This window comes from Mirounga angustirostris, unplaced genomic scaffold (genome assembly GCF_029215605.1).
Source record: "Mirounga angustirostris isolate CCGP_5_RB_7025 unplaced genomic scaffold, mMirAng1.0.hap1 SCAF_9, whole genome shotgun sequence".
Classification (NCBI taxonomy): domain Eukaryota; kingdom Metazoa; phylum Chordata; class Mammalia; order Carnivora; family Phocidae; genus Mirounga; species Mirounga angustirostris.
The window spans coordinates 70,940,346-70,963,419 of NW_026991717.1; the positions used below are offsets into that span (position 1 = coordinate 70,940,346).

Genomic DNA, 23,074 nt, shown 5'->3' on the forward strand with positions numbered 1-23,074 from the left:
CAGTGGGATTTTCAGTACCTTATAAGATGACAACAAGAAAAGCAAAAAGAAAACAGTACTTCTGTGAATGCTTTTGCAAGGGTTTGGCAGTGTGCTAGTTCCTGGGTATACATTCTTTTTTTAAAAAGCAAGAAGTTAACCGGTTATTGTATCTGCCATTTTAGCACACCCACAAACAAGACCCAGAGGGAATAATTGTGATAGGAAGAGGAAAGATGATGTGATTAGGTCCTGCACTTGGCACTGCTCTGGAAAGCTGGTCTGGCTGAGGACCAACATACAGCAAACAACTGCATTAGGAGACTGGGGTTAGAAGAGTGTATTTCCAGAGTGAACGAAAGGGTATCAAAGGGTCAACGGCAAAGCTAGATATCCTTTACCAGGCAGGTGCAGCCATCCCCCAGCTGCTGTGAGTGCTACCTACCAAGAATTCATACGTGCACGCTTCTCTGGAGTGTCACTTCCAGTGGGGGGCCCGGGGGGGGGGGGGGCTTCCTCACTGGCGTTGCCTAAGAGGTTAGGTCCTGCCCCCAGGGTGGCCCACAGCCAGTGACTGATCGATCCAGATGAACAAGAACCTGGACCTCTTGCCTTAATTTTTTGTTTTCCTCTTGCCCTCATTTCATGTCAGTTATGTTCCAGAGCTCTCCATGGGGTCAGGTTTGAGGCTGGACTTGGTAAAATCACATCCTTTTTTTTTTTTTTTTTTAAAGATTGTATTTATTTATTTGACAGAGAGAGAGAGACACAGCGAGAGAGGGAACACAGCAGGGGGAGCAGCAGGCAGAGGGAGAAGCTGGCAGAGGGAGAAGCAGACTCCCCGCAGAGCAGGGAGCCTGATGCGGGGCTCGATCCCAGGACTCCGGGATCATGACCATGACCTGAGCTGAAGGCAGACGCTTAACGACTGAGCCACCCAGGCACCCCCTAAAATCACATCCTTGTTTAGCTTTTTCTTCTGCCCTATGGTGCTTCTGTTATTTCCTTACAGGTATCCCCTGAGAGCATGCCCTCAATGAATTACTAACTCAGAAATCTCCATCTTAGGCTCTGCTTTTTGGCCCCCCAGCCTAACACCTTTGCAAAGGGCAAGCCCTGACAGAAGCTGGTTCTTTAGGACATACACATTCTAAGGAAGGAATAAATAACCCGTTTTGCTGGAGATCACGTCAGGCAGACAGGCAGGTGGAGTAGACTCTAGAATGTCAGGATGACATCAAGGTTAGCTGGGTACAGAGAATCTGGAATTTCACAGTCTATGTTCAAATTCTAGTTCTAACATTCACTAGCTGACCTTGGGCAAGCAACCTCTCTGGTTCTTATTTATCAACAAGTGGGGAATGTCCTCGGCAGAACTAACAATGCCTTGTGCATTTCAGGCGCTCAGGGTAGATGTATTGATTTGAACTCACATTTTTTTTTTTTTTGGCGTGGCCCATTCTCCAACATTGGCTGATATGCCCTGATCCTCCTTTTATAACTAGTCAATACCACCTAAGAGAAAGATGGACTAGATCTCCTGGCCCTTACATCAATAATGTTACCGCTGTACCATGTCTCCAACTTTCTTGATCTGGAGCGAGTCAGCCACTTGTCATCAGTATCTGAGACTTCCAAAGGGGCTTTGAGAAGAGCTTTATGGTTTTTAGTTACTGTGGTGGCTCAATGTCCACATGTTTACTGATACTCTTTCCTTCAAAAGGTAAGCTTAATTCCCTGTCCTTAAGTATGGGCTGAACTTAAGGACTCATTTCTAGTTGATCAAATGTGACAGTGCGTGACCAAAGTGATAGCATGCTGCTTCCAAAATAGGTCAAGAAGAGCAAGACTTCCTCCTTGCTCTTGCTCTTGAATCACTCGGTCTGCGGCAGGCTAGCTGCCATGTCATGAGGACACTCAAGCAGCTCTTGTGGGGAAGAGCTGAGGTCTCCCGGTCACATCAGTCAGGGAGAAGGCCCCTTCCCAAAAGCCATGTGAGTGAGCTTTCTTGGAAAGGGATTCTCCAGCCCCAGTCAAGCCTTTCCATGACTGCAACCCTGGCTAAAATCTTGATGGCAACTTCATAAGAATCCCTGAACCAGAACCACCCAGTTAACCTGCTTTCAAACTCCTGACCCTTAGAAACTGTGACATAATCAATTTTTGCTGCTTTAAGCTGCTAAGTTTTATGGTAATTTGTTACACAGCAATAAGCAATGAATATAGTATGAAATGAAAGATTTTGGTCCTGGGTGCCTGGGTGGCTCAGTCGTTAAGCGTCTGCCTTCGGCTCGGGTCATGATCCCAGGGTCCTGGGATCGAGCCCTCCATTGGGCTCCCTGCTCCGCGGGAAGCCTGCTTCTCCCTCTCCCACTCGCCCTACTTGTATTCCCTCTCTCACTGTGTCTCTCTCTGTCAAATAAATAAATAAAATCTTAAAAAAAAAAAATCCTGGAAAGATATATGTCAAAATATTATCAATGGTTAACTTTCAGCAATGAGAGTTAGGGCAATTTTAATTTATTGATTATTTTTGTTGTTGTTTATCTGTATTTTCTACTTTTTCTTTATGGTGATATAATGAATCAAGAAAAAAAGCAATATAATTCATTATAGAAAATTAGAAAAATACAGAACAAAAGAAGAGTCATGGTCAAATGTACTTACTCAAAGTTAATCACTCAATATTTTGGTGCATATACTTCTAGATTTTTTATGCACAAATATACATACAAGGGGCGCCTGGGTGGCTCAGTCAGTTAAGCCACTGCCTTCAGCTCAGGTCATGATCGCAGGGGTCGTGGGGCCCCCTGCTCAGTGGGGAGTTTGCTTCTCCCTCTCCTTCTGCCCTTCCCCCTACTCCTGTTCTCTCTCTCTCAAATAAATAAATAAAATCTTCAAAAAATATAAATACAAACATGTTTATCTTTAAAAGCATGATTGGAATAAAACAGTCGTTGTGATTTATCATACTTTACAAATATATTTTGAAGTGTTTGAAGTAATACCAAACTCAGAAATTACAAGTACAGTACAAAGAATGTTTTTTCCTAAACCGTTTGCTCCTTCACCCCTGAATATGTTAGTGTATCTTTCTTACAAATAAGGATATTTGCATATGTAACCACAGGGCCACCAATCCACACAAGGACATTAACACTAACATTATGCTACCACCTAGCTCAGGCTCTATGGTAACAAATGTTACCATTTGTCCCAATAATGTCCTTTTTAGCAAAATAATCCAATTCATAGTCATGTATTTCTTTTAGTTGTCATGTCTCTTTATTCTCCTTGGGTCCGATATAGTACTTCAGGCTTTCTTTCATACATGACTTTGACTCTTTGGTAGGTTATAAGCCAGTTATTTTGTAGAATGTCCCTCAGTGTGGGTTTGTCCTGATTTGATTCAGATTCTACATGGAAATGATGTATGTTATTCCCCCACCTTCAGTTCCCCTTCAATGTCAGCTTGATCCAGTGATGTTCTCTTAAGATAGAATTTGCCAGGTTTCTCTACTAAAGTTACCATTGCTTTTCTCTTGTAACTAATAAATATTTTGTGGTGGATGTACTTTGAGACTTTGCAAGTATTTCATTCCTTATCACATTTTCAATGTACTTATCTACTTACATCAGTAAGGACTCATGGTTTCTTGTTTTATTCAAGGAGTTATATAATCTGTCCCCAAATTATTCAGTGGAAGCCCTTTAAATCTGACTTCTGGGCGCTCTTGCCATGTCCCCATGATTCTTTAGGCACTTGCCTGCTTTGAGAAACAGCCAGATGGTCCAAGCTCATCTTATATTTTCCTTGCCCCAACCAGTCATTTCTTCAAAGACACCTGGTTGTTTCTGTGGAGAACAGTATTTTGTGTGTTTATGGTTGCTGGGGTGAGAGAGCTCCAAGACTGTCAATGGACAGAGCTTGGGAATATAGCAAAAAGATCCAATTACACACACACACACACACACACTTACATGTATGTTATTTTTATTTTATTTTATTTTTTTGAAGATTTTATTTATTTATTTGACAGAGACAGAGATAGCGAGAGCAGGAACACAAGCAGCGGGAGTGGGAGAGGGAGAAGCAGGCTTCCCACCGAGGAGGGAACCCGATGTGGGACTCGATCCCAGGACCCTGGGATCATGACCTGAGCCGAAGGCAGACGCTTAACGACTGAGCCACCCAGGCGCCCTGTTATTTATTTATTTTTTTTAAAGATTTTTAAAAATTTATTTGACAGAGAGAGACACAGTGAGAGAGGGAACACAAGCAGGGGGAGTGGGAGAGGGAGAAGCAGGCTTTCCGCTGAGCAGGGAACCCGATGTGGGACTCGATCCCAGGACCCTGGGATCATGACCTGAGCCGAAGGCAGACGCTTAACGACTGAACCACCCAGGCGTCCCACATGTATGTTATTTATGAATTTACACTGAAAACCATGAGTTCACACCAATTCTAATCTAACCCCACAGGTCTCATATTACTTTTCTCCCTTTCCATATTTATATCTCCATTTCCATATTTATAACCCTCTTCTCCCATTATTTTCTTTAATATTTTTACTTATTTGATCAATCTCCATGTATGTAACCAATCTTCCATTTCTGCCACTGTCCCTCTTCCATATGGATGCCCTTTGCCCACTCTGACTCTGATACTCTGTGCCAGGCTACCCCCTACATGGATGCTCCCCATTTCAGTTTCCAGACCCCACACCAAGTCACCCTCTGAGTGGACACCTCCTCTAGCTGCTCAAGCTCTGACTCTTCATGCTGGATTTCCCCCGTCATAACTCACCCTAAATCCCTCACACCTCTAAATGGATGCCGCATTCGCCTGTCTCAGGCTCTGACTTCCTATTCTCCATGCCAGCCGCACCCTCCTTGTGGATGCCTACCTTGCTCTGTCCCATCTAATGGCTTCAGGACTAAACTGTATAGGAAGGGAAGAAAGGGGAAATAAAGGGAGGAAAGCGAAGGGAAGGGAAGGGAAGGGGAAATGAGCAACGGAAAGGGAAAAAGTTACATTTTTTTGAAAATTCAAATTATACATTAGCATTTTCTAGATTTTATTTATTTTTTTTAAAAGATTTTATTTATTTATTTGAGAGAGAGAGAATGAGAGAGAGCACATGAGGGGGGGAGGGTCAGAGGGAGAAGCAGATTCCCTGCCGAGCAGGGAGCCCGATGCGGGACTCGATCCAGGGACTCGATCCCGGGACTCCAGGATCATGACCTGAGCTGAAGGCAGTCGCTTAACCAACTGAGCCACCCAGGCGCCCGCATTTTCTAGATTTTAAAAATTTTACTAGCTATATATAATTTTATTAATGAAATATAATTTATTTAACTATTTCCCTCCTCTTGGACATTGAAGTGACTTCTACTGATAAATCATTTGCACAGATACTTTTCCTTAAAACAAATTCTTCTGAGTGGAATTATTAGGTCAAAGAGTATAAATAATCTTAAAGTTGTAGGTACTTTTAGGTTTTCACACCTTCCCTTTCGGCGAAGTTGTACTTATATCCCCTGCTACCAGTATACAGAATGGACCCGTGCCAACTACATCCTTTGCACAATTTGTATTATCTTTTATTTTAATCTGACAGATTGATAGGCAAAATATTGCTTCTCATTGTTACTTAACTTTGCATACCTTTTACTGAACAGGCCATTTCTAAACCAATTCTCAGTGACACGGTGTCTCCTCTTCCCTGAAATTCTCTCCACTTCTGACACAAACCCTCATGAGTCCGAATTCTGCACACACCTTCTTGATACTCTGTAAACACAAATTAAAAACTCTTTAAATCTGAATGGATTGTTCATGATGGCTGCGTGGTATCTTCAGTCATGCACTCAGCATGTGGAATCTGGGATTCTGTAGGAAGATATCCAGGGAAGATATGGTTCAGGAATTTCTCCTAGAGGCAATTTTCCTAGAGGGAAATTCCATCATAGTGCTCAGTATGTGCAGGTGCCGCGGACATCTCATCATTCACCCATGTTTAGTCTGGCCACACGCCCTTCCGTGGGTCATGCCGGAGTCAGTGTTTACCGCCCTTGAGATTATCTCTAGCAGCCTGGACATGCTGCTCCCACACCCAGGCTTCTTCTCACTAACTCCTCTCTTATAATCTATTTGTTTTGCCCAGATTAGTCACCTCAACCACTTTTGAAGTGACTCTTTTAATGTTAATCCTAGAATGGAAGGAGATTTAGTTAAAATTCCAAGACTAGATAAAAAAAAAGAGTAAGCCATTTGTAAAATGGGAACTTTTCCCCTGAAGGCCCTGTTCCACAGTGACTCAAGTTTTTTATTCTGAACAGGCAGCATCACGTCCAGAAATAACCAAATAGGACAAGTGCAATTCCCTGGCTCCACAGTTCTTTTATTCTTCACAGTTGTGGTCGCTTAAATCCATCCTGTGGAATTCATGGACTCAGCAAAATATGAATCTTACCGTGGGTCATGCTTCTTTTTTCTTTTCTTTTTTTTTTTTTTTTAAAGATTTTATTTATTTGAGAGAATGAGATAGAGAGAGAGCATGAGGGGGGAGGGTCAGAGGGAGAAGCAGACTCCCCGCCGAGCAGGAAGCCCGATGCGGGACTCGATCCTGGGACTTCAGGATCATGACCTGAGCCGAAGGCAGTCGCCCAACCAACTGAGCCACCCAGGCGCCCCATGCTTCTTTTTTCTTATTGTGGTAAAATATATGTAAACATAAAAATTTCCTTTTTAATCATTTTAAAGTATACAATTCAGTGGCATTAACTGCATTCATAATGCTGGGAAACCATCACTACCGTCTATTTCTAAAACTTTTTCATTGTCTCAAACGAAAACTCTGTCACTCAGGTCACATTTTGTGTTTATCAGAGTAATACTTGCACAGAGCTACAAGCTACAGTCTCTTTCTCGCCACTTTTTGAATCCGGTCCAGGTCCTAAGAGGCACCACCTCCCGCGCTGGCTAATTTCTTTGTCCTTATCTTTTGATCCTAATACTGATTCTTTTGTTCCCCATCACATTTATATACATATTTTACAAGTGTTTATTCTTTTTCCATTGTTCCTTTTTCATAGCATCCTGTTTTTCTCTTATGAAAGCAATAGTTCCTCTGATAACTCAGAATACACCAACTCGAGGTCTAATTATTGATTATTACGATTTTATCCTCTGGTCCCTGCTGTGTGAGGTTTGTTTTTACTTCATGGGGTTTTTTTGTTTGTTGGTTGGTTTTTTGGGGTTTTTTTTGGTGCGCAGCAAAGCAAAGTTTATTTATTTATTTATTTAATTTTAAAGATTTTATTTATTTATTTGAGAGAGAGAGGGAGAGGGACACGCAGACTCCCGCCTGAGCAGGGAGCCCGATGCGGGGTTCAATCCCAGGACCCTGAGACTACGACCCGAGCCGAAGGCAGACACTCAACCGTCTGAGCCACCCAGGCGCCCCCAAAGCAAAGTTTATTGAGCAATAGTACAAAGCTCCCGAAAAGGGAGGGGACCCGAGAGGGTTGCCCAACTTCATGTTTTTTAACTGCAATCTTCAAAGAGATATGGAAACCATTCAATATCTGAAGAAAATGGACTTTGCAAACAAAGAGAACTAATTTTGTAGACTTGGGCAAGTAAATTTCTCTTGAAAATAAAGAGAATTCAATCTTATTTTTTTATGTTATGTTAATCACCACACATTACATCATTAGTTTTTGATGTAGTGTTCCATGATTCATTGTTTTCGTATAACACCCAGTGCTCCATGCAGTACGTGCCCTCTTTAATACCCATCACCAGGCTAACCCATCCTCCCACCCCCCTCCCCTCTAGAACCCTCAGTTTGTTTTTCAGAGTCCATCGTCTCTCCTGGTTCGTCTCCCCCTCCGATTTCCCCCCTTTATTCTTCCCCTCCTGCTATCTTCTTCTTCTTCTTTTTTATTTTTTTTTTTAACATATAATGTATTATTTGTTTCAGAGATACAGGTCTGTGATTCATCAGTCTTACACAGTTCACAGCGCTCACCATAGCACATACCCTCCCCAATGTCTATCACCCAGCCACCCCATCCCTCCCAACCCCCACCACTCCAGCATTCCTCAGTTGTTTCCTGAGATTAAGAATTCCTCATATCGGGGCGCCTGGGTGGCTCAGTCATTGAACTTCTGCCTTCCGCTCAGGTCATGATCCCAGGGTCCTGGGATAGAGCCCAGCATCGGGCTCCCTGCTCCGCGGGAAGCCTGCTTCTCCCTCTCCCACTCCCCCTGCTTGTGTTCCCTCTCTGGCTGTGTCTCCCTCTGTCAAATGAATGAATAAAATCTTAAAAAAAATTTTTTTTCCTCTTATCAGTGAGATCATATGATACATGTCTTTCTCTGATTGACTTAAGAGAATTCAATCTTATTAAAAGATATAAACACACGTGTATGTGTGTGTGCGTGTGTGTGTAATACCAGGGAAGTGGTAGGTGCTGAATTTGTGGTGGGTCTAATTTTTCCTCTTTTATGTATTCACTTCTCAAAAATAACAAACCCCACAGCCTGTACAAGGTGTATGAGGTGCGCCACCAGATGGCGCCAGTGCAAGAGTTTCAGGATTGGAACTCTAAAACCTGGGCTTGACTCTTACTTGGGTCCCAAGTTTTCTTTAAAAACCTGAGTAGTCAGAATGAGTTTGGAAGTTTTCCTTACATTTCTATTTTTTGAAACAGTTTCAGAAGAATAGGTATTAGTTCTTCTTTAAATGTTTGGTAGAGGGCGCCTGGGTGGCTCAGTTGGTTAAGCGACTGCCTTCGGCTCAGGTCATGATCCTGGAGTCCCGGGATCGGGTCCCGCATCGGGCTCCCTGCTCGGCGGGGAGCCTGCTTCTCCCTCTGACCCTCCCCCCATTCATGTGCTCTCTGTCTCTCTCATTCTCTCTGTCTCAAATAAATAAATAAAATAAAATCTTAAAAAAAAAAATGTTTGGTAGAATTTCCCTGAGAGGCAGCCACTCTGGAAAACATTATGGAGGTTCCTCAAAAAGTTAAAAATAAAACTACCCCATCACCCAGCAATTGCACTACTAGGTATTTATCCAAAGGATACAAACATAGTGATTTGAAGGGGCACATGTACCCCAGTGTTTATAGCAGCAAGGTCCACAATAACCAAAATATGGAAAGAGTCCAGATGCCCATAGATAGATGAATGGATAAAGAGGATGTGTATATGTACACACACAGAGAGAAATATTACTCAGCCATCAAAAAGAATGAAATCTTTCCATTTGCAACGATGTGGATGGAACTAGACGATATTATGCTAAGTGAAATAAGTTAGAGAACGACAAATACCATATGATTTCCCCCGTATGTGGAATTTAAGAAACAAAACAGATGAACATAAGGGAAGGGAAGGAAGAATAAAATAAGATGAAAATTGAGAGGGAGGCAAACTGTAAGAGATGCTGAACTCTAGGAAACAAACTGAGGGTTGCTGGAGGGGAGGTGGGTGGGGGGTTGGGGTAACTGGGTGATGGGCATTAAGGAGGTCACGTGATGTAACAAGCACTGGGTGTTGTATGAAACTGATGAATCACTAAATTCTACCTCTGAGGGCGCCTGGGTGGCTCAGTCGGTTGAGTGACTGCCTTCGGCTCAGGTCATGATCCTGGAGTCCCGGGATGAGTCCCGCATCGGGCTCCCCGCTCAGCGGGGAGTCTGCTTCTCCCTCTGACCCTCCTCCCTCTCGTGCTGTCTGTCTCTCATTCTCTCTCTCACAAATAAATAAATAAAATATTAAAAAAAAAAATTCTACCTCTGAAAATTATAAAAAATAAATTAAATAAATAAAAATTTGAGTACTCAGGTACTTATTTTACTGAATAAAATCTGTGAAGATTAATAAGTTAATCATAATTTTCTCTGGCTGATAGAATATGGTTGTTTCAAGAGTATTCTTTTCTTAGTCTTCAACAATTAATATGCATTATTTGAGGGATATAAATTAAAATGATATATCTCTGTAAAACGGTTCAGTTTCAACATTAGATGTTATAATACACAGCTCTTAACATTTGGGAGGGAAAGAAACTAACATAAAGGTACAAACTGATGACTCACTAATTATTTTCCTGTCATTATTTCAAATTATTACTCCAAAGCTAATCTCATGAACAGACTCCTCAGAATGTTCTTTTTCATCTAATTCCATTAAAAAAAAATGAAGACACTTCCCTGTCCACCATCTCCTATCTCCACATTTAAGAATTCTATAATTAGGTCTCTCTGATCACTTTTATTGTTTTTTAAGATTTTATTTATTTATTTGACAGAGAGAGACACAGCAAGAGAGGGAACACAAGCAGGGGGAACGGGAGAGAGAGAAACAGGCCTCCTGCCAAGCAGGGAGCCTGATACAGGACTCGATCCCAGGACCCTGGGATCATGACCTGAGCTGAAGGCAGACACTTAAGGACTAAGCCATCCAGGCGCCCCTCTCTTTGGTTTCTTTTAAGAATAATATAAATCAAGGGAGAGATGAACCATGAGAGACTATGGAGTCTGAGAAACAAACAGGGTTTTAGAGGGGAGGGGGGAGGGGGGATTGGTTAGTCCGGTGATGGGTATTAAGGAGGACACGTACTGCATGGAGCACTGGGTGTTATACGAAAACAATGGATAGTGGATCACCACATCAAAAACTAATGATATATTGTATGGTGACTAACATAACATAATAAAATAAAATAAAAAAAAGAATAATATAAATCAGCCATATAGAAAAGAATAAAAATAATACTAGGACATACACACTTCCATCAATATTTTTTAAAATGTTAATGATTGGCCATATTTGGTTCAGATCTTTTTATTTATTTTTTAAGATTTTTATTTATTTTTTGACAGAGAGAGACAGTGAGAGAGGGAACGCAAGCAGGGGGAGTGGGAGAGGGAGAAGCAGGCTTCCCTGCCAAGCAAGGAACCCGATGTGAGGCTTGATCCCAGGACCCTGGGATCATGACCTGAGCTGAAGGCAGACGCTAAATTGCTGAGCCACCTAGGCGCCCCTATTGTTTTCAAAAAGAATTAAAGGACACAGATGCAGCTAATGTTACTCCCCCATTCTTTTCTCCTCATTTTCCAGAAATAACTACTTAAGAGATGTTAGCAACTATTTCTCCCGTGGATAGTTTTACGCTTTTATTAGCTTTGCATATACCACAAACAATATATATAAATACATATAGTATACTATTTTGTGTTTTTAAAATGTACATAACTTAATTCATGTTGTGCATATCCTTTTGCCACTTGCAATTAACAATCAACATTGTTGGGACGCCTGGGTGGCTCAGTTGGTTGAGCAACTGCCTTCTGCTCAGGTTGTGGTCCCAGAGTCCTGGGATGGAGCCCCGCATCGAGCCCCGCATCGAGCCCCGCATCGGGCTCCCTGCTGGCGGGAAGCCTGCTTCTCCCTCTCCCACTCCCCCTGCTTGTGTTCCCTCTCTTGCTGTCTCTCTGTCAAATAAATAAATAAATAAAATCTTTAAAAAAAAAACAAAACCAGTCAACATTGTTATTGACATTATCAACACTACTGTATCTAGATCCTGTTTGTTGATTTTCTATTATTGTATTCTATATTATAAGTATATTGGATTATTTTTTCCTTTATAAATAGGCACTTAAATTTCCTGATAGTAATTGTACAAATAATGCTTTAATGAACTTTCTTGGGCATCTTCCTTTGCCTATATGTGTGTTTTTCTAGGGTATATACTTGGAAGAATTCCAAATTGCAATATGTGTGCAATTATCTCATTATCATAATAGTTTACATTTCCCACATTACCAGTGGGATTGAATATCTCAAGTGCTTAATGACTATTCACATTATTGTTTCTGCTACTCTGAGAATTGCTAGTTCATATCAGACTTAGAGAACATCTGTAAAAATAATAAAAAAACAAAACCCAAACTCCCTTATATATTTTTAACCCAGTTTCCCCAAGTGTAAACATTCCACTACGTTTGTTTTTATAACTCTATCATTTTGGCAGGAACCATTTGAAAGTGAGTTTCAACATGATGCCTCTCTATAACATTGGTTTTTGTTGCTGCCAAAACTCTCAATCTTGCTGTATTCATTATTTTATTGCTGTGTAATAAATTACTACAAATTTAGTGGCTTAAAACCCTATCTATTTATTATTTCACAGTTCAGTAGGTTCTGAATTTTGCCTCAACTGAGTTCTATGCCCAGCGTCTCACATACCAGGAGTCAGCCAGAAGCTGAAACTCGTGAAGACACATTAGACTTTTTCTTGAAAGTGAGTAGAGTTGGATTTCTATCTTGGATCACACACTAAAAAAGATTTCATATGAATTAAATATTTAAAATTTAAGACATTTGAAAATCACATTATAAAAACAAAGCAGAAGATAAAGGAAAATGTATTTAAAGGATATGCAAGTCATCAGTTGTAATTCGGTGCATAAATTTTAAGACCCCTGGATGACAGAAGAGATCACAAACAAGTTTATAAAAGAAACATCCAAATAGAAAAACTATTTGCAACATACACGAGAAGGACTCATACCCAGATAAAATAAACATTGTATGTAAAGTGCTCCAAAGATCAATAAACATAAACAAGCCCGTAGAAAAATATGCAAAGTATATGAATAGGAAATTCAGAAAAGAAAAGAATAAATTGTCAGTAAACATTTGAGATATTTAACCTCATTAATAACCATACAAACATGGGGCACCTGGGTGGCTCAGTCGTTAAGCGTCTGCCTTTGGCTCAGGTCATGGTCCCAGAGTGATGCGGATCGAGCCCCGCATCGAGCCCCGCATCGAGCCCCGCATCGAGCCCCGCATCGGGCTCCCTGCTCGGCGGGAAGCCTGCTTCTCCCTCTCCCACTCCCCCTGCTTGTGTTCCTGCTCTCGCTGTGTCTCTCTCTTTCAAATAAATAAATAAAATAAAATAAAAAAAATAACCATACAAACAGAATTTTTTATGTATCAGAATGGAATATGACATATTTGATAGTAATGTTAGAAGGATTTAAATAAACTGAGAGTATGCATTATGAGAGTATGCATTGATATAGCTTTTTGGGGAGAAAACTTGGCAATATACATTGGGTTTTAAAATGTAATTTTTCTTTGATCCAGAAAAAATTGAAGCCTATTAAAATTGAAGTATAACTTAGTTATAGAAAAGCACACAAAACATGTGTACCTCTCAATGACAATCACAAATCAAATCCTCACATACACCATAAAGTTTACTTCTAGGACTCTATCCTTTGGAAGAATCTCCAAAGACGAAGAGGTTTATATAACCATGTTGACTTCCATGTATTTTATTGCTGTTTGAATTTTAAAAGTTCCAGTTATCTTAAAATTTAATTTTAAAGCTGTTTCTATCTAATCACAGCTCTGCTCTGGGTAAGTAAGGGAAAGAAAGAGTGTGTCTTGGGGCCTAAGGTTAAAGGGCGTGCGGGGCTCTCTCTCCTGAAGCCAGCATCAGTGAGGAGGCAGGCTTATAACAGCCTCCGGCAGGACAGTCCGTGGACGTGACCCCTGGACGAAGAAAGCAGTGGGAGGGACCCGAAGGACCATTGCAGGGGGTCAGCACCCCCAGGAGATTCAGAAGTTCCCCCGAGGATACTACAGGGAGATTACATGCCCGTCTGGGGAAATGGGTATTTAAAAGTTTTTAAAATGAGTTTTCTAATGGAAGAGTAGCCTTATTTTATACTTAGAGGCTATAGGAGCCTGGACATGAAGGTTTCATGATTTTTATAATCACTGTTTGGAATAAGAAGGAAACAGTACCTGTTCCCACTTAGGGAGAACACCTGACCGCTGATATCTCCTGAATAATGAGGCGAATGAGGTCAGTGTGTGCATGGACAACACATACCAGAATGTTCCTAATTTCCTACATTATCTTTTTTAACCCATCAACTCTGTCCTTTGATCAAGCCCAAGCTCTGCCCCCGGGGGGTTTCCCAAGGTCTCCAGTGAGGTCCAGAGGCATCAGTCCACTTGTCTTGGCCCTCAGCCAGAAACCAAGGGTCCAGGGCAGGCGCCAGGCCTAACATCAGAATTTTTCTGTACACTTAGCACTGAGCAGCAACCGAGGGCATGCCAACTGTATTGGCCTATTGAGGAATGGGGTGTGCGGGTTGATGTGAGCTTTTTGGTGCACCCAAGCCGTTTTTCCAAAATACTTATTAAGAATTTCATTTTGGTTTTAACAATGGGAATTAAATTGGTTAAAATACAAAAATAAGACCCACAGTTTTTCCTTAGTCTTTTAATTTTAAATTGCAAATTTTATTATTTAATTCATAAATTCAGTAGATACCTGACTGCATTTTGAGTCTCTCACAAAGCTTTCTTGTGAGCCATGGTCATAAATCATGACATGGATACGGAGGATGCCAAGCATGGGGAATCTCAGTTTGGGTCTTGGCTTGGGATGTAGAGAGCCTCATTTCTGTCTGTCACAGTCTCCGGATTAAGAAGAATCACCTGAGGCTAATGAAATACAAGGAATTGTTGTGGTCCTCCAGGCTCATAAATAAGTCAGTGATGCAACTCAAACTGTAATTCCCCAACCTAAGAGTTGTTCCTACTAATCCTTATATTTGAATGTTCTTTGCTGTTCTCCCGTGCCAGAACACTTGAGTTAAAGAGTGGGGATCAAGCAGTAGTTAAAAGAGGTCATATTTCTCTAACACAGATGGTGTCACTGTCGTGCTTTTGTTTTTCTAATTATATCATTACATGCCATTCTTAAAATTCACACCAGGCCTCTACATGGACAACCTAGATTTCCTCAGGCCTCAGCAGTCTGGGGTTATTGATGGAATTGCTTTAATAGCAACCTGCTAGGGCACCTGGGTGGTGCAATTAGTGAAGCGTCCAACTTTTGGTTTTGACTCAGGCTGTGATCTGAGAGTTGTCAGATCGAGCCCTGTGTTGGGCTCTACACTCAGTGTGGAGTCTGCTTAAGACTCTCCCTCTGCCCCTCCCCTGCGTGCGTGTAAGCGTATGCTCTCTCTCAAATAAATAAATATAAATCTTAAAAAAGAATGGTAACCACCTACATCTACACATGATTATGCTCCCTTCTCCCCAATTCCTGTATGTATCAATTAGAATTGTCTTGACAGGGAAAGAAACTTCAAATAACAACGGTTGAAACAAGGTAGGTGTTTATTTCTCTCTCACATTTCTTTTTCTAAAGTCCAGTGACAGTCAGTTTAGGTCTGAAATAGTGCTCCATGGTGTAAGATACCCAGGCTCTTCCTATTTTGTTGTTCGGTTTTGTTTTGCTCAAACCGAGCATGCAGCTTCCATGTCAGGGTCCAAGATGGCTCCTCTAGCCTCAGCCATCATGTCTCTATTCCAGCCATTAGGAAAGAGAAAAGGAAAATAGGGGCGTTTCCCTCCCCTTCAAGGATATGTCTCAGAAGTTTCACTCATTTCGGTCACTTTCTGTGGACATCCCACTGTCTAGAAATTAGTCATATGGACAGTTTTACTTGCAAAGAAACCTGGAAAAAAACTCTTTTATTTTGGGTGACTATGTGATCAGGTAAAATTTGAGGTTCCTATTACAACCCTCAGAGGAAGAAAGGAATTATCACTACTGAGGCACAACAGGTCTGTGTAGTCTACTATACACTCTCCAGATGCTCTTAAAATCTCACTTGTGTCATGTCTGTCCTATCTTGGATTCTCCAGGGGAGAGGATGTCTAGAGTGGGTTGGAGTTGGGTATTTTCCTTCCCCCAGGTCAGTTAGACTCTGATAATTCCCTAGCAGGTTAGCCTCGGGTTAACTAGTTTCTCCTGAGGGCAAGGTTTATTAAGAAGAACAGCATGCATCTGTTAAGAAAGCAGAGTGTTAAGAACAGAGGGAAAATGGTTGCTTTCTCCCCTCCCTGCCAGAAACACCAGGGGATTTTTCTGTGATTTGGGAAGCCTGTTCAAGCTTTGGGAAGTAAATCTCACAAAATTGTGGGGCCTCCCCATGACTGGGTCTCCTGGAATTTTGAACTCTCAGAGTTGTCCATACTGAGCCTCCAGCAATTTATCAATGACAGTTCTGATTTTCCTACCCCTGCATTGGTTCCCACAGTGGTTTCCCCTGTTAAAGATAAAATGAGGTGTATTGAATTTTTCAGTTTATTTGAGCAAAAACCAATTCGAATTGTGTGCTAAACCAGAAGTGGTTAGGAGAGCTTCACCAAAAGGAGCGAGGGGAAAGACTTCTATAGAAAGAGGTAGGAAGCAAAGCAAGGAAATTATTTAATTGGTTATAGTTGACTTGGTCCCCTTGTTTGGGAAAACCTAGTTGTCTGCTTGTGATCAGTTGTCCTTAGGTTTTAATTTTTTAACCTCAAGGCTTTTCAGGCTTAGGTTTTGTTTTGTTTACCCAGAGGACTAAGGCATTAAAGCCACTTCTGGCTATTGGCCCCCTTGGTCTAGTTCCTTTAGCACCCTTCAGGAACCTCCCTTCCGTTAAGGTGTTAGTCTCTATATTTGCCTGTAAGTCTCTCCAATCTTGGGGGCAGAGCTTTGCCCTCTCCTCAACTCTTTTACAGATCCTAGGAGAGTTGTTGATTTTTTAGTCTGTTGAGCTTTGTACTTGTTGTTAGGGAGGGGTGGCACCTTCCCACATCTTTACACGCATGCGGAAGGAACTCCTCGCATCCAGAAACTACCCCACCATTCTACATTGTCTCTAGGAATCTGATTATTCTAGGCACCTCGTATAAGTGAAATCATACAATATTTGTTCTTTTGAGTCTGACCCATTCACTTAACGTTTCAAGACCCATCCATGTTGTTGCCTGACACAGACATTGGATAGCATTCACCGATGATTTCCCATGTGCTAACAGTGCTCTTTAAGTTGCCCTTTACTGACATAAATTTTATTCCTGGTATAGAGACCTCTTCATGTCCAGGCCTTGTTTTCATTTTCTCTCTCTATTCCCAGTAGGGAAAAAATAACTCTTTCTCTTACTCTTCTGTTCTTCCGCTCATATTCTTGATGTCTATCCCTTTCTTAGAAGTGATCCCTCTCTCCATGCTGGGCATAGAGCCTGCTTGAGATTCTCTCTCTCTCCTTCTCTTTCTGTACAACCCTAAAAAAAAAAAAAAAAAAAAAGAAAAGTGATTCCTCTATTTTGATATTTGTTTCACAAGCTTCTAGTCCAATAGCCCTAACATATTTTGCTTCCTGAAATCCTCAAAACTGGGGCACCTGGGTGGCTCAGTCGTTAAGCATCTGCCTTCGGCTCAGGTCATGATCCCGGGGTCCTGGGATCGAGCCCCGCATCGGGCTCCCTGCTCTGCGGAAAGCCTGCTTCTCCCCCTCCCACTCCCCCTGCGTTTGTTCCCTCTCTCACTGTGTCTCTCTCTGTCAAATATATAAATAAAACCTTAAAAAAAAAAAAAGAAATCCTCAAAACCTATTGTTCTTCCTTCTGCTCTGGTACTACTATTAGAGCATATATTGAAGTGGTAAATTGCTTTTACTTAACTTATAATGAATATATTTTAATAAGAGCAGGAAGGTAATCTTCAACAATTGAATAATGTCAAATACTGACATTTTGAAATAAGGGTTAAGTAGGCACATTTTTATATATATACTCATTATCACCGTGAATGCCCTTGTTCTCTTGAAGTTTATATCCTAGTGGTTGAAAAACATAGTCTCAGAGTCCAGTCTTGTGGAAAAGGGGTTCCTGAATTCAAAATCTCATTTGGATAAAGTATCTTTTATTTCTTGTTTTGATAGACTAGAGTCACTGTCCAGAGGCCCTATGTCACTGGAGGTATCGCCTTTGATCTCTTAAGGGGAACGTGATAATATTTACTAGCTTTAGTAATCTTCTAACCATGAAAAGCAGGTAGAATATTTATCTCATACTTGATGCAAGTCATAGAATGCACCAAATGCAATGAGAAATATGAATTCAATTTTGCACGAAAATACGCGGGGGCAAACAAATAGGGTTCAGCCTGGCGTCCTCAGTTTTCTTCAGTAAGGAGCAACACAGGGATAGGTGCAAGCTTCAGTTCTGTACTTCCCCTTGTGTCGTTTGAGAATGTTGTGCTAGGAGAGAAGGGATGGAGCGACCATGCTCTCTGCTTACTGGACTATCCTCTTCTGCTCTTATTCAGTGACGTAATGTACATCATACATTTTCTTTTTTTTTTTTTTTAAGATTTTATTTTTATTTATTTGACACACAGAGAGAGCACAAGCAGGGGGGGCGGCAGAGGGAGAGGGAGAAGCAGGCTCCCCACTGAGCAGGGAGCCCGATGCGGGGCTCGATCCCAGGACTCTGGGATCATGACCTGAGCCGAAGGCAAATGCCCAACCGACTGAGCCACCCAGGCGCCCCACATCATACATTTTCAAAGGAGAATACCAGTTGGGTTTATTTTGATCTTAGCCAAAAGGCCGAGAAGCGATGGGTTGGGTTTAGTTTGATTAGGAGACAAACACCGTGTCTACTTTTTTCTCCTTACTCTTACAAATCCTGCTGCCTACATTCCTTCACTGAATAATTAAAATTTAAAATGAATGTTGTATCACCACTTCACACCCATTAGGATTGCTATTATTTAAAAAAAAAGAAAAAGAAACTGACAGGTTTTGGTGAGAATTAGACAAACTGAAGCCCCAGTGCATGGCTGGTGGAATATAAAATGGTGCAGCTGTTATGGAAAAGAGTGCTGTGGTTTCTCAAAAAAAAAAAAAAAAATTACTATATGACCCAGCAACTTCACTTCTGGCCATAGACCCAAAAGAATAGAAAGTGAGACCTCGAACAGATCTTTGTACATCCTTATTCATAATAGCATTGTTGGCAATAGCCCAAAAGTAGAAGCAACTCAAGTAAGTGTCCATCGATGGATGAATGGATAAACACCATGTAGTATATACATTCAATGGAATATTATTCAGCCTTAAAAAGGAAGGAAACTCTGACACATGCTACAACATGGATGAACCTTGAAAACATGATGTTAAGTGGAATAAGCCAGTCACAGAAAGGACAGATACTGTATGGTTCTATTTCTCTGAGGCATTTAGAGTAGTCAAAGTCATAAAAGACAGAAGGTAGAATGGTGGTTGCCAGGGGCGGAGGGGAGGGGTAAATGGGGGAGTTATTGTTTAATGCACACAGTGCTTCATCTTGAAAGGTGAACAATTTCTGGAGACAGCCGCTGGGATGGTTGCACAACAGTGTGAATGCACTTACTGCACTGAAGTGTACACGAAAGTGGGAAATTGTATGCTATGTGTATCTTACCACACTTTTAAAAAATTACTGTTGTGGGGCACCTGGGTGGCTCAGTCGTTAAGCGTCTGCCTTCGGCTCAGGTCCTGATCCCAGGGTCCTGGGATTGAGCCCCACATCGGGCTCCCTGCTCAGCAGGAAGCCTGCTTCTCCCTCTCCCACTCCCCCTGCTCGTGTTCCTTCTCTCACTGTCTCTCTCTCTGTCAAAAAATAAATAAAATCTTTTTTTTTAAAGATTTTATTTATTTATTTGAGAGAGAGAATGAGAGAGAGCGAGTACATGAGAGGGGGGAGGGTCAGAGGGAGAAGCAGACTCCCTGCCGAGCAGGGAGCCCGATGCGGGACTCGATCCAGGGACTCCAGGATCATGACCTGAGCCGAAGGCAGTCGCTTAACCAACTGAGCCACCCAGGTGCCCAAAAAATAAATAAAATCTTTAAAAAAAAAATTACTGTTGCATCAGCGTTACTGGGATTCTAACATAAAGAATAAATTGTGATGTGAGTCGAAGTTATGGACAATATTCATCCTGTTAGTTTGGTATTATTGAAGAGAGAATGGTAATGGAGACTGGATGAAAATCTTTTGAAGTCTTACGATGGGTAAAGCTGAAAATTACAGTTTTGATCTATCTTAAGTAATCCGGTGGATAGATGCCAGGATCTGGATTTTTTTATGCAAAACTAGATAAAAAGAACAATCCGTGTAAATAATCCTTATTCTAGGACCATGATTCTAGTTTTCGAATGTGTATGGATCTGACCATTTATCTGGAGAGAAGGTGATAATATTATGATTATTTTATGCCTTATTTACTGTAATATATCATACTCTCACAAATATATTGTGTGCTATATAATCCCGAGATAGGTGAGATGAGCGTGGCCCAGATGAGATGGTCCATAGCACATACCCAGGCTAGCCTTTGTGCAGAACTTCTTTGGCTGATGTATAAAAGGTGGCCTTTTAGAGCGTGTCATGAGGTTTCTAAAGTTTGATGGGATCCTCATTCACTCAGACATTACAATTAAAAGTCCCAAGCTTCCTTGTGAACAGCAGTTTGGGGATTTTCTGGTGTTCTTTCCTCAGTCACTGAAATGGGGTCTGGCAGTCCTTGGCCCTAGGCCCTTATTTACATCAACTGATGGATAAAGTAGGCTCTTAGCTCTGAGTCTGACCACAAGAATAAGGATTGGGGAAGAAATGAACAGATTGGATTTCAGTGCAATGTGCAAAATTAATAGACACTCTCCCTACCATCTCCCTTCACTACTTCTTATCCCATTTTCTGTAAGTTATTGAGACTCATAATTAAAAGACATTAAGGAATTTCACAGACAAAGGGAGAGAAATTATTACATGTACTGGACAGACAGATTTCCTTTTTTTTTTTTTTTTAAAGATTTTATTTATTTGACAGAGAGAGATACAGTGAGAGAGGGAACACAAGCAGGGGGAGTGGGAGAGGGAGAAGCAGGCTTCCCGCGGAGCAGGGAGCCCAATGCGGGGCTCGATCCCAGGACCCTGGGACCATGACCTGAGCCGAAGGCAGACGTTTAACGACTGAGCCACCCAGGCACCCCCAGACACATTTCCTTTATCATACACATTCTCCACCCTTTTTTGGAAGTGACGTATTCTCAGACGAAGCCACATCTACTGGCAAGTGAGGAAAGGAATTGTAAATAAAGGTGACTGTGCCAGAAAGTGAGGAATCGTTTGGAGTTTTGTGAACAGTGATGTCTAATCTAAAGCAAAGATGTGGGAATCTACAAGCACAGCATTGGACAATTGAAAAGTACTTCGGGGAACTTGCTATCCTGAATATTTAGGTATTTATCCTGAGATGTCTCCTATTAGAATCTACACCTTCATGTTCTCATTGAGTATTTCATTGTATGGAAAGAACAGAACAAGTGAAATGTCTAGAAACATAGTACTGGAAAGTTGAATTGCACAATTTCTTGAGGAGCTTTGATTTCTTTTCCCTTCAAATTATGTTACAGAAAAAGGTATTTCCAAACCAGAAACCCCGCATAGCCATACCGGATACACTTCACTAGGTCAATGCACTTCATTAGTTCTACTGAATTAGAGATTCACATGAATGCAGCTCAGGAGCACACTCTAGACTACCATTTCCCGTTCCTCTTGGGAGCTGGCTCTTCCTTCACTGCAGGCATTCATCCTCATAACACACTCAAAATACGCTAAATTTCTTGACCTGTTGGCAACCACATCTCAGAGGGCCATCGATGAACTTAGCCCACGTCGCCTTTGCATGGTGTGAGGAGAAGGGAAGGAGGTGGATAATTAAAATGAATGGGATCAAGATGGCCATTCTCGATTTTAACTTGCAAGAATCAGCTTGGGCAGGTGACATCCTCTGATGCCTGATTTTTTAGGGAATGCTCTTTTAGAACGGCCACTACGCTTCATTGCGGAAGGGGCTATTACCCTTGACATCAGTATCTAAAACCATAATATCATTCACGTAAGCAGGAATAATTTCTTGAATATCCTCTTGCCATTGACAAGTGATAAGGACATGGCCCTTCCTATAAGAAGATTCATATTCACAGTCTGACATTCTAGCTCCTCTCGTTAAATTACAATACACCCCTTCTACTAGTTGCCTGCTCCTGTGACATTTCTTAACTCCATTCTTACAAGGCACAAATATGTTTTTACAGATCTTTTGCAAGTCCTCATATGCTGTTTGGAGGAAGAAATGTTCTCTGACACAGCGGAATTTGTCGTGAACATTTTTCATCTTCATTTCATCAGTACAGTAGTCTGGATCAATTAGTGGTCTTTCAGGATCGATAATCGTACGTCTTTGGAAAGCCTGCTTGGTCAGAGGTTTGGCAGGTCCTGAGCTGTGCAGTTCCTCCAAGTAATCTTCAAACTGTTCTATCTCTTCCTCTGACTTATTGAGACCGACATGCAAAATCTTAAATTGTAGTGGCTGCAGGAGCAGAAGCAGCAGAGCCAGGGGCCGCGCGGAGATCAGAGTCGGCATGTTCTCCGGGGGGCGGGGGAGACTAGGAGAGAGAAGGAGATGGGGGCCCTGCGCCACCGTGCCTGCTTCTGCCCCCCAGCAGCACGTGTTCATTTCTGGCACTTATTGCTGTTCTGCGCTCTAAGCCTTTGGGCAATTTTCCAACTGACAACTCGGCATATATTTCAATATTCTGAAACATGGACTGAAAAGTAGCCTTCCCATGCCCCTAGTCAGTCTAGAGGACTGTGGACGTGGGAGGAGAAGGGGAAGGAAGGAGGGAGAGAAAGGGAGAGAGCAGGAAACAAGGAAGGATGAGGAAGAGAGCAAAGGAGAGATGGAGGGCAGGACAGCAGTGGGGGGAGAGAGGCGGGGAGGAGGCTCCCGGGCTGCCGCCCTCTGGAACAGTTGTGTCTGTCCCCTTCTTAGGAGTTGTGAACTTGCACTGCAAAGAGCCGTAAGTCATCCTCCCTCCCCTCCCCCTGCTGTCCGGAGGAAGATTCTTCATCTTAGGACTCGTCCTCTGGCTCATCTCTGACGGTAGCTGCCCTGGGAGAAGGGATCAAGCCAGGAACCTTGGGTCAGAGCATCACCGTCTGCTGCTTCTTTGTGTGTCGGCTTTCACCACGACCTCATTGCCGGGAGCTGCTCCGTCCACTGTGCAGCCTCCTCTGACCACTCAGGTGCATCACTTACCTTGTTGTGTGTGTGTGTGTGGTGGTGGGGGGGTTCATCCTATCTTGTTCTCTCCGGTA

The 23,074-nt window shown here is 42.0% G+C and overlaps 1 protein-coding gene across 1 annotated transcript; it reads right to left on the reverse strand.

Moving 5' to 3' along the window:
* Positions 1 to 21,656: 21,656 nt before the first annotated feature.
* RNASE9 (ribonuclease A family member 9 (inactive)) lies at positions 21,657 to 22,518 on the reverse strand. Its single transcript, XM_045901762.2, has one exon. The coding sequence runs from the start codon at positions 22,431 to 22,433 to the stop codon at positions 21,747 to 21,749; it is 687 nt and encodes a 228-aa protein (XP_045757718.2). The 5' UTR covers positions 22,434 to 22,518; the 3' UTR covers positions 21,657 to 21,746.
* Positions 22,519 to 23,074: the final 556 nt, after the last annotated feature.

Bases quoted from the DNA above. Each gene is read 5' to 3' on its own strand.
- RNASE9 (XM_045901762.2), bottom strand. From the start codon at position 22,433: ATGAACACGTGCTGCTGGGGGGCAGAAGCAGGCACGGTGGCGCAGGGC.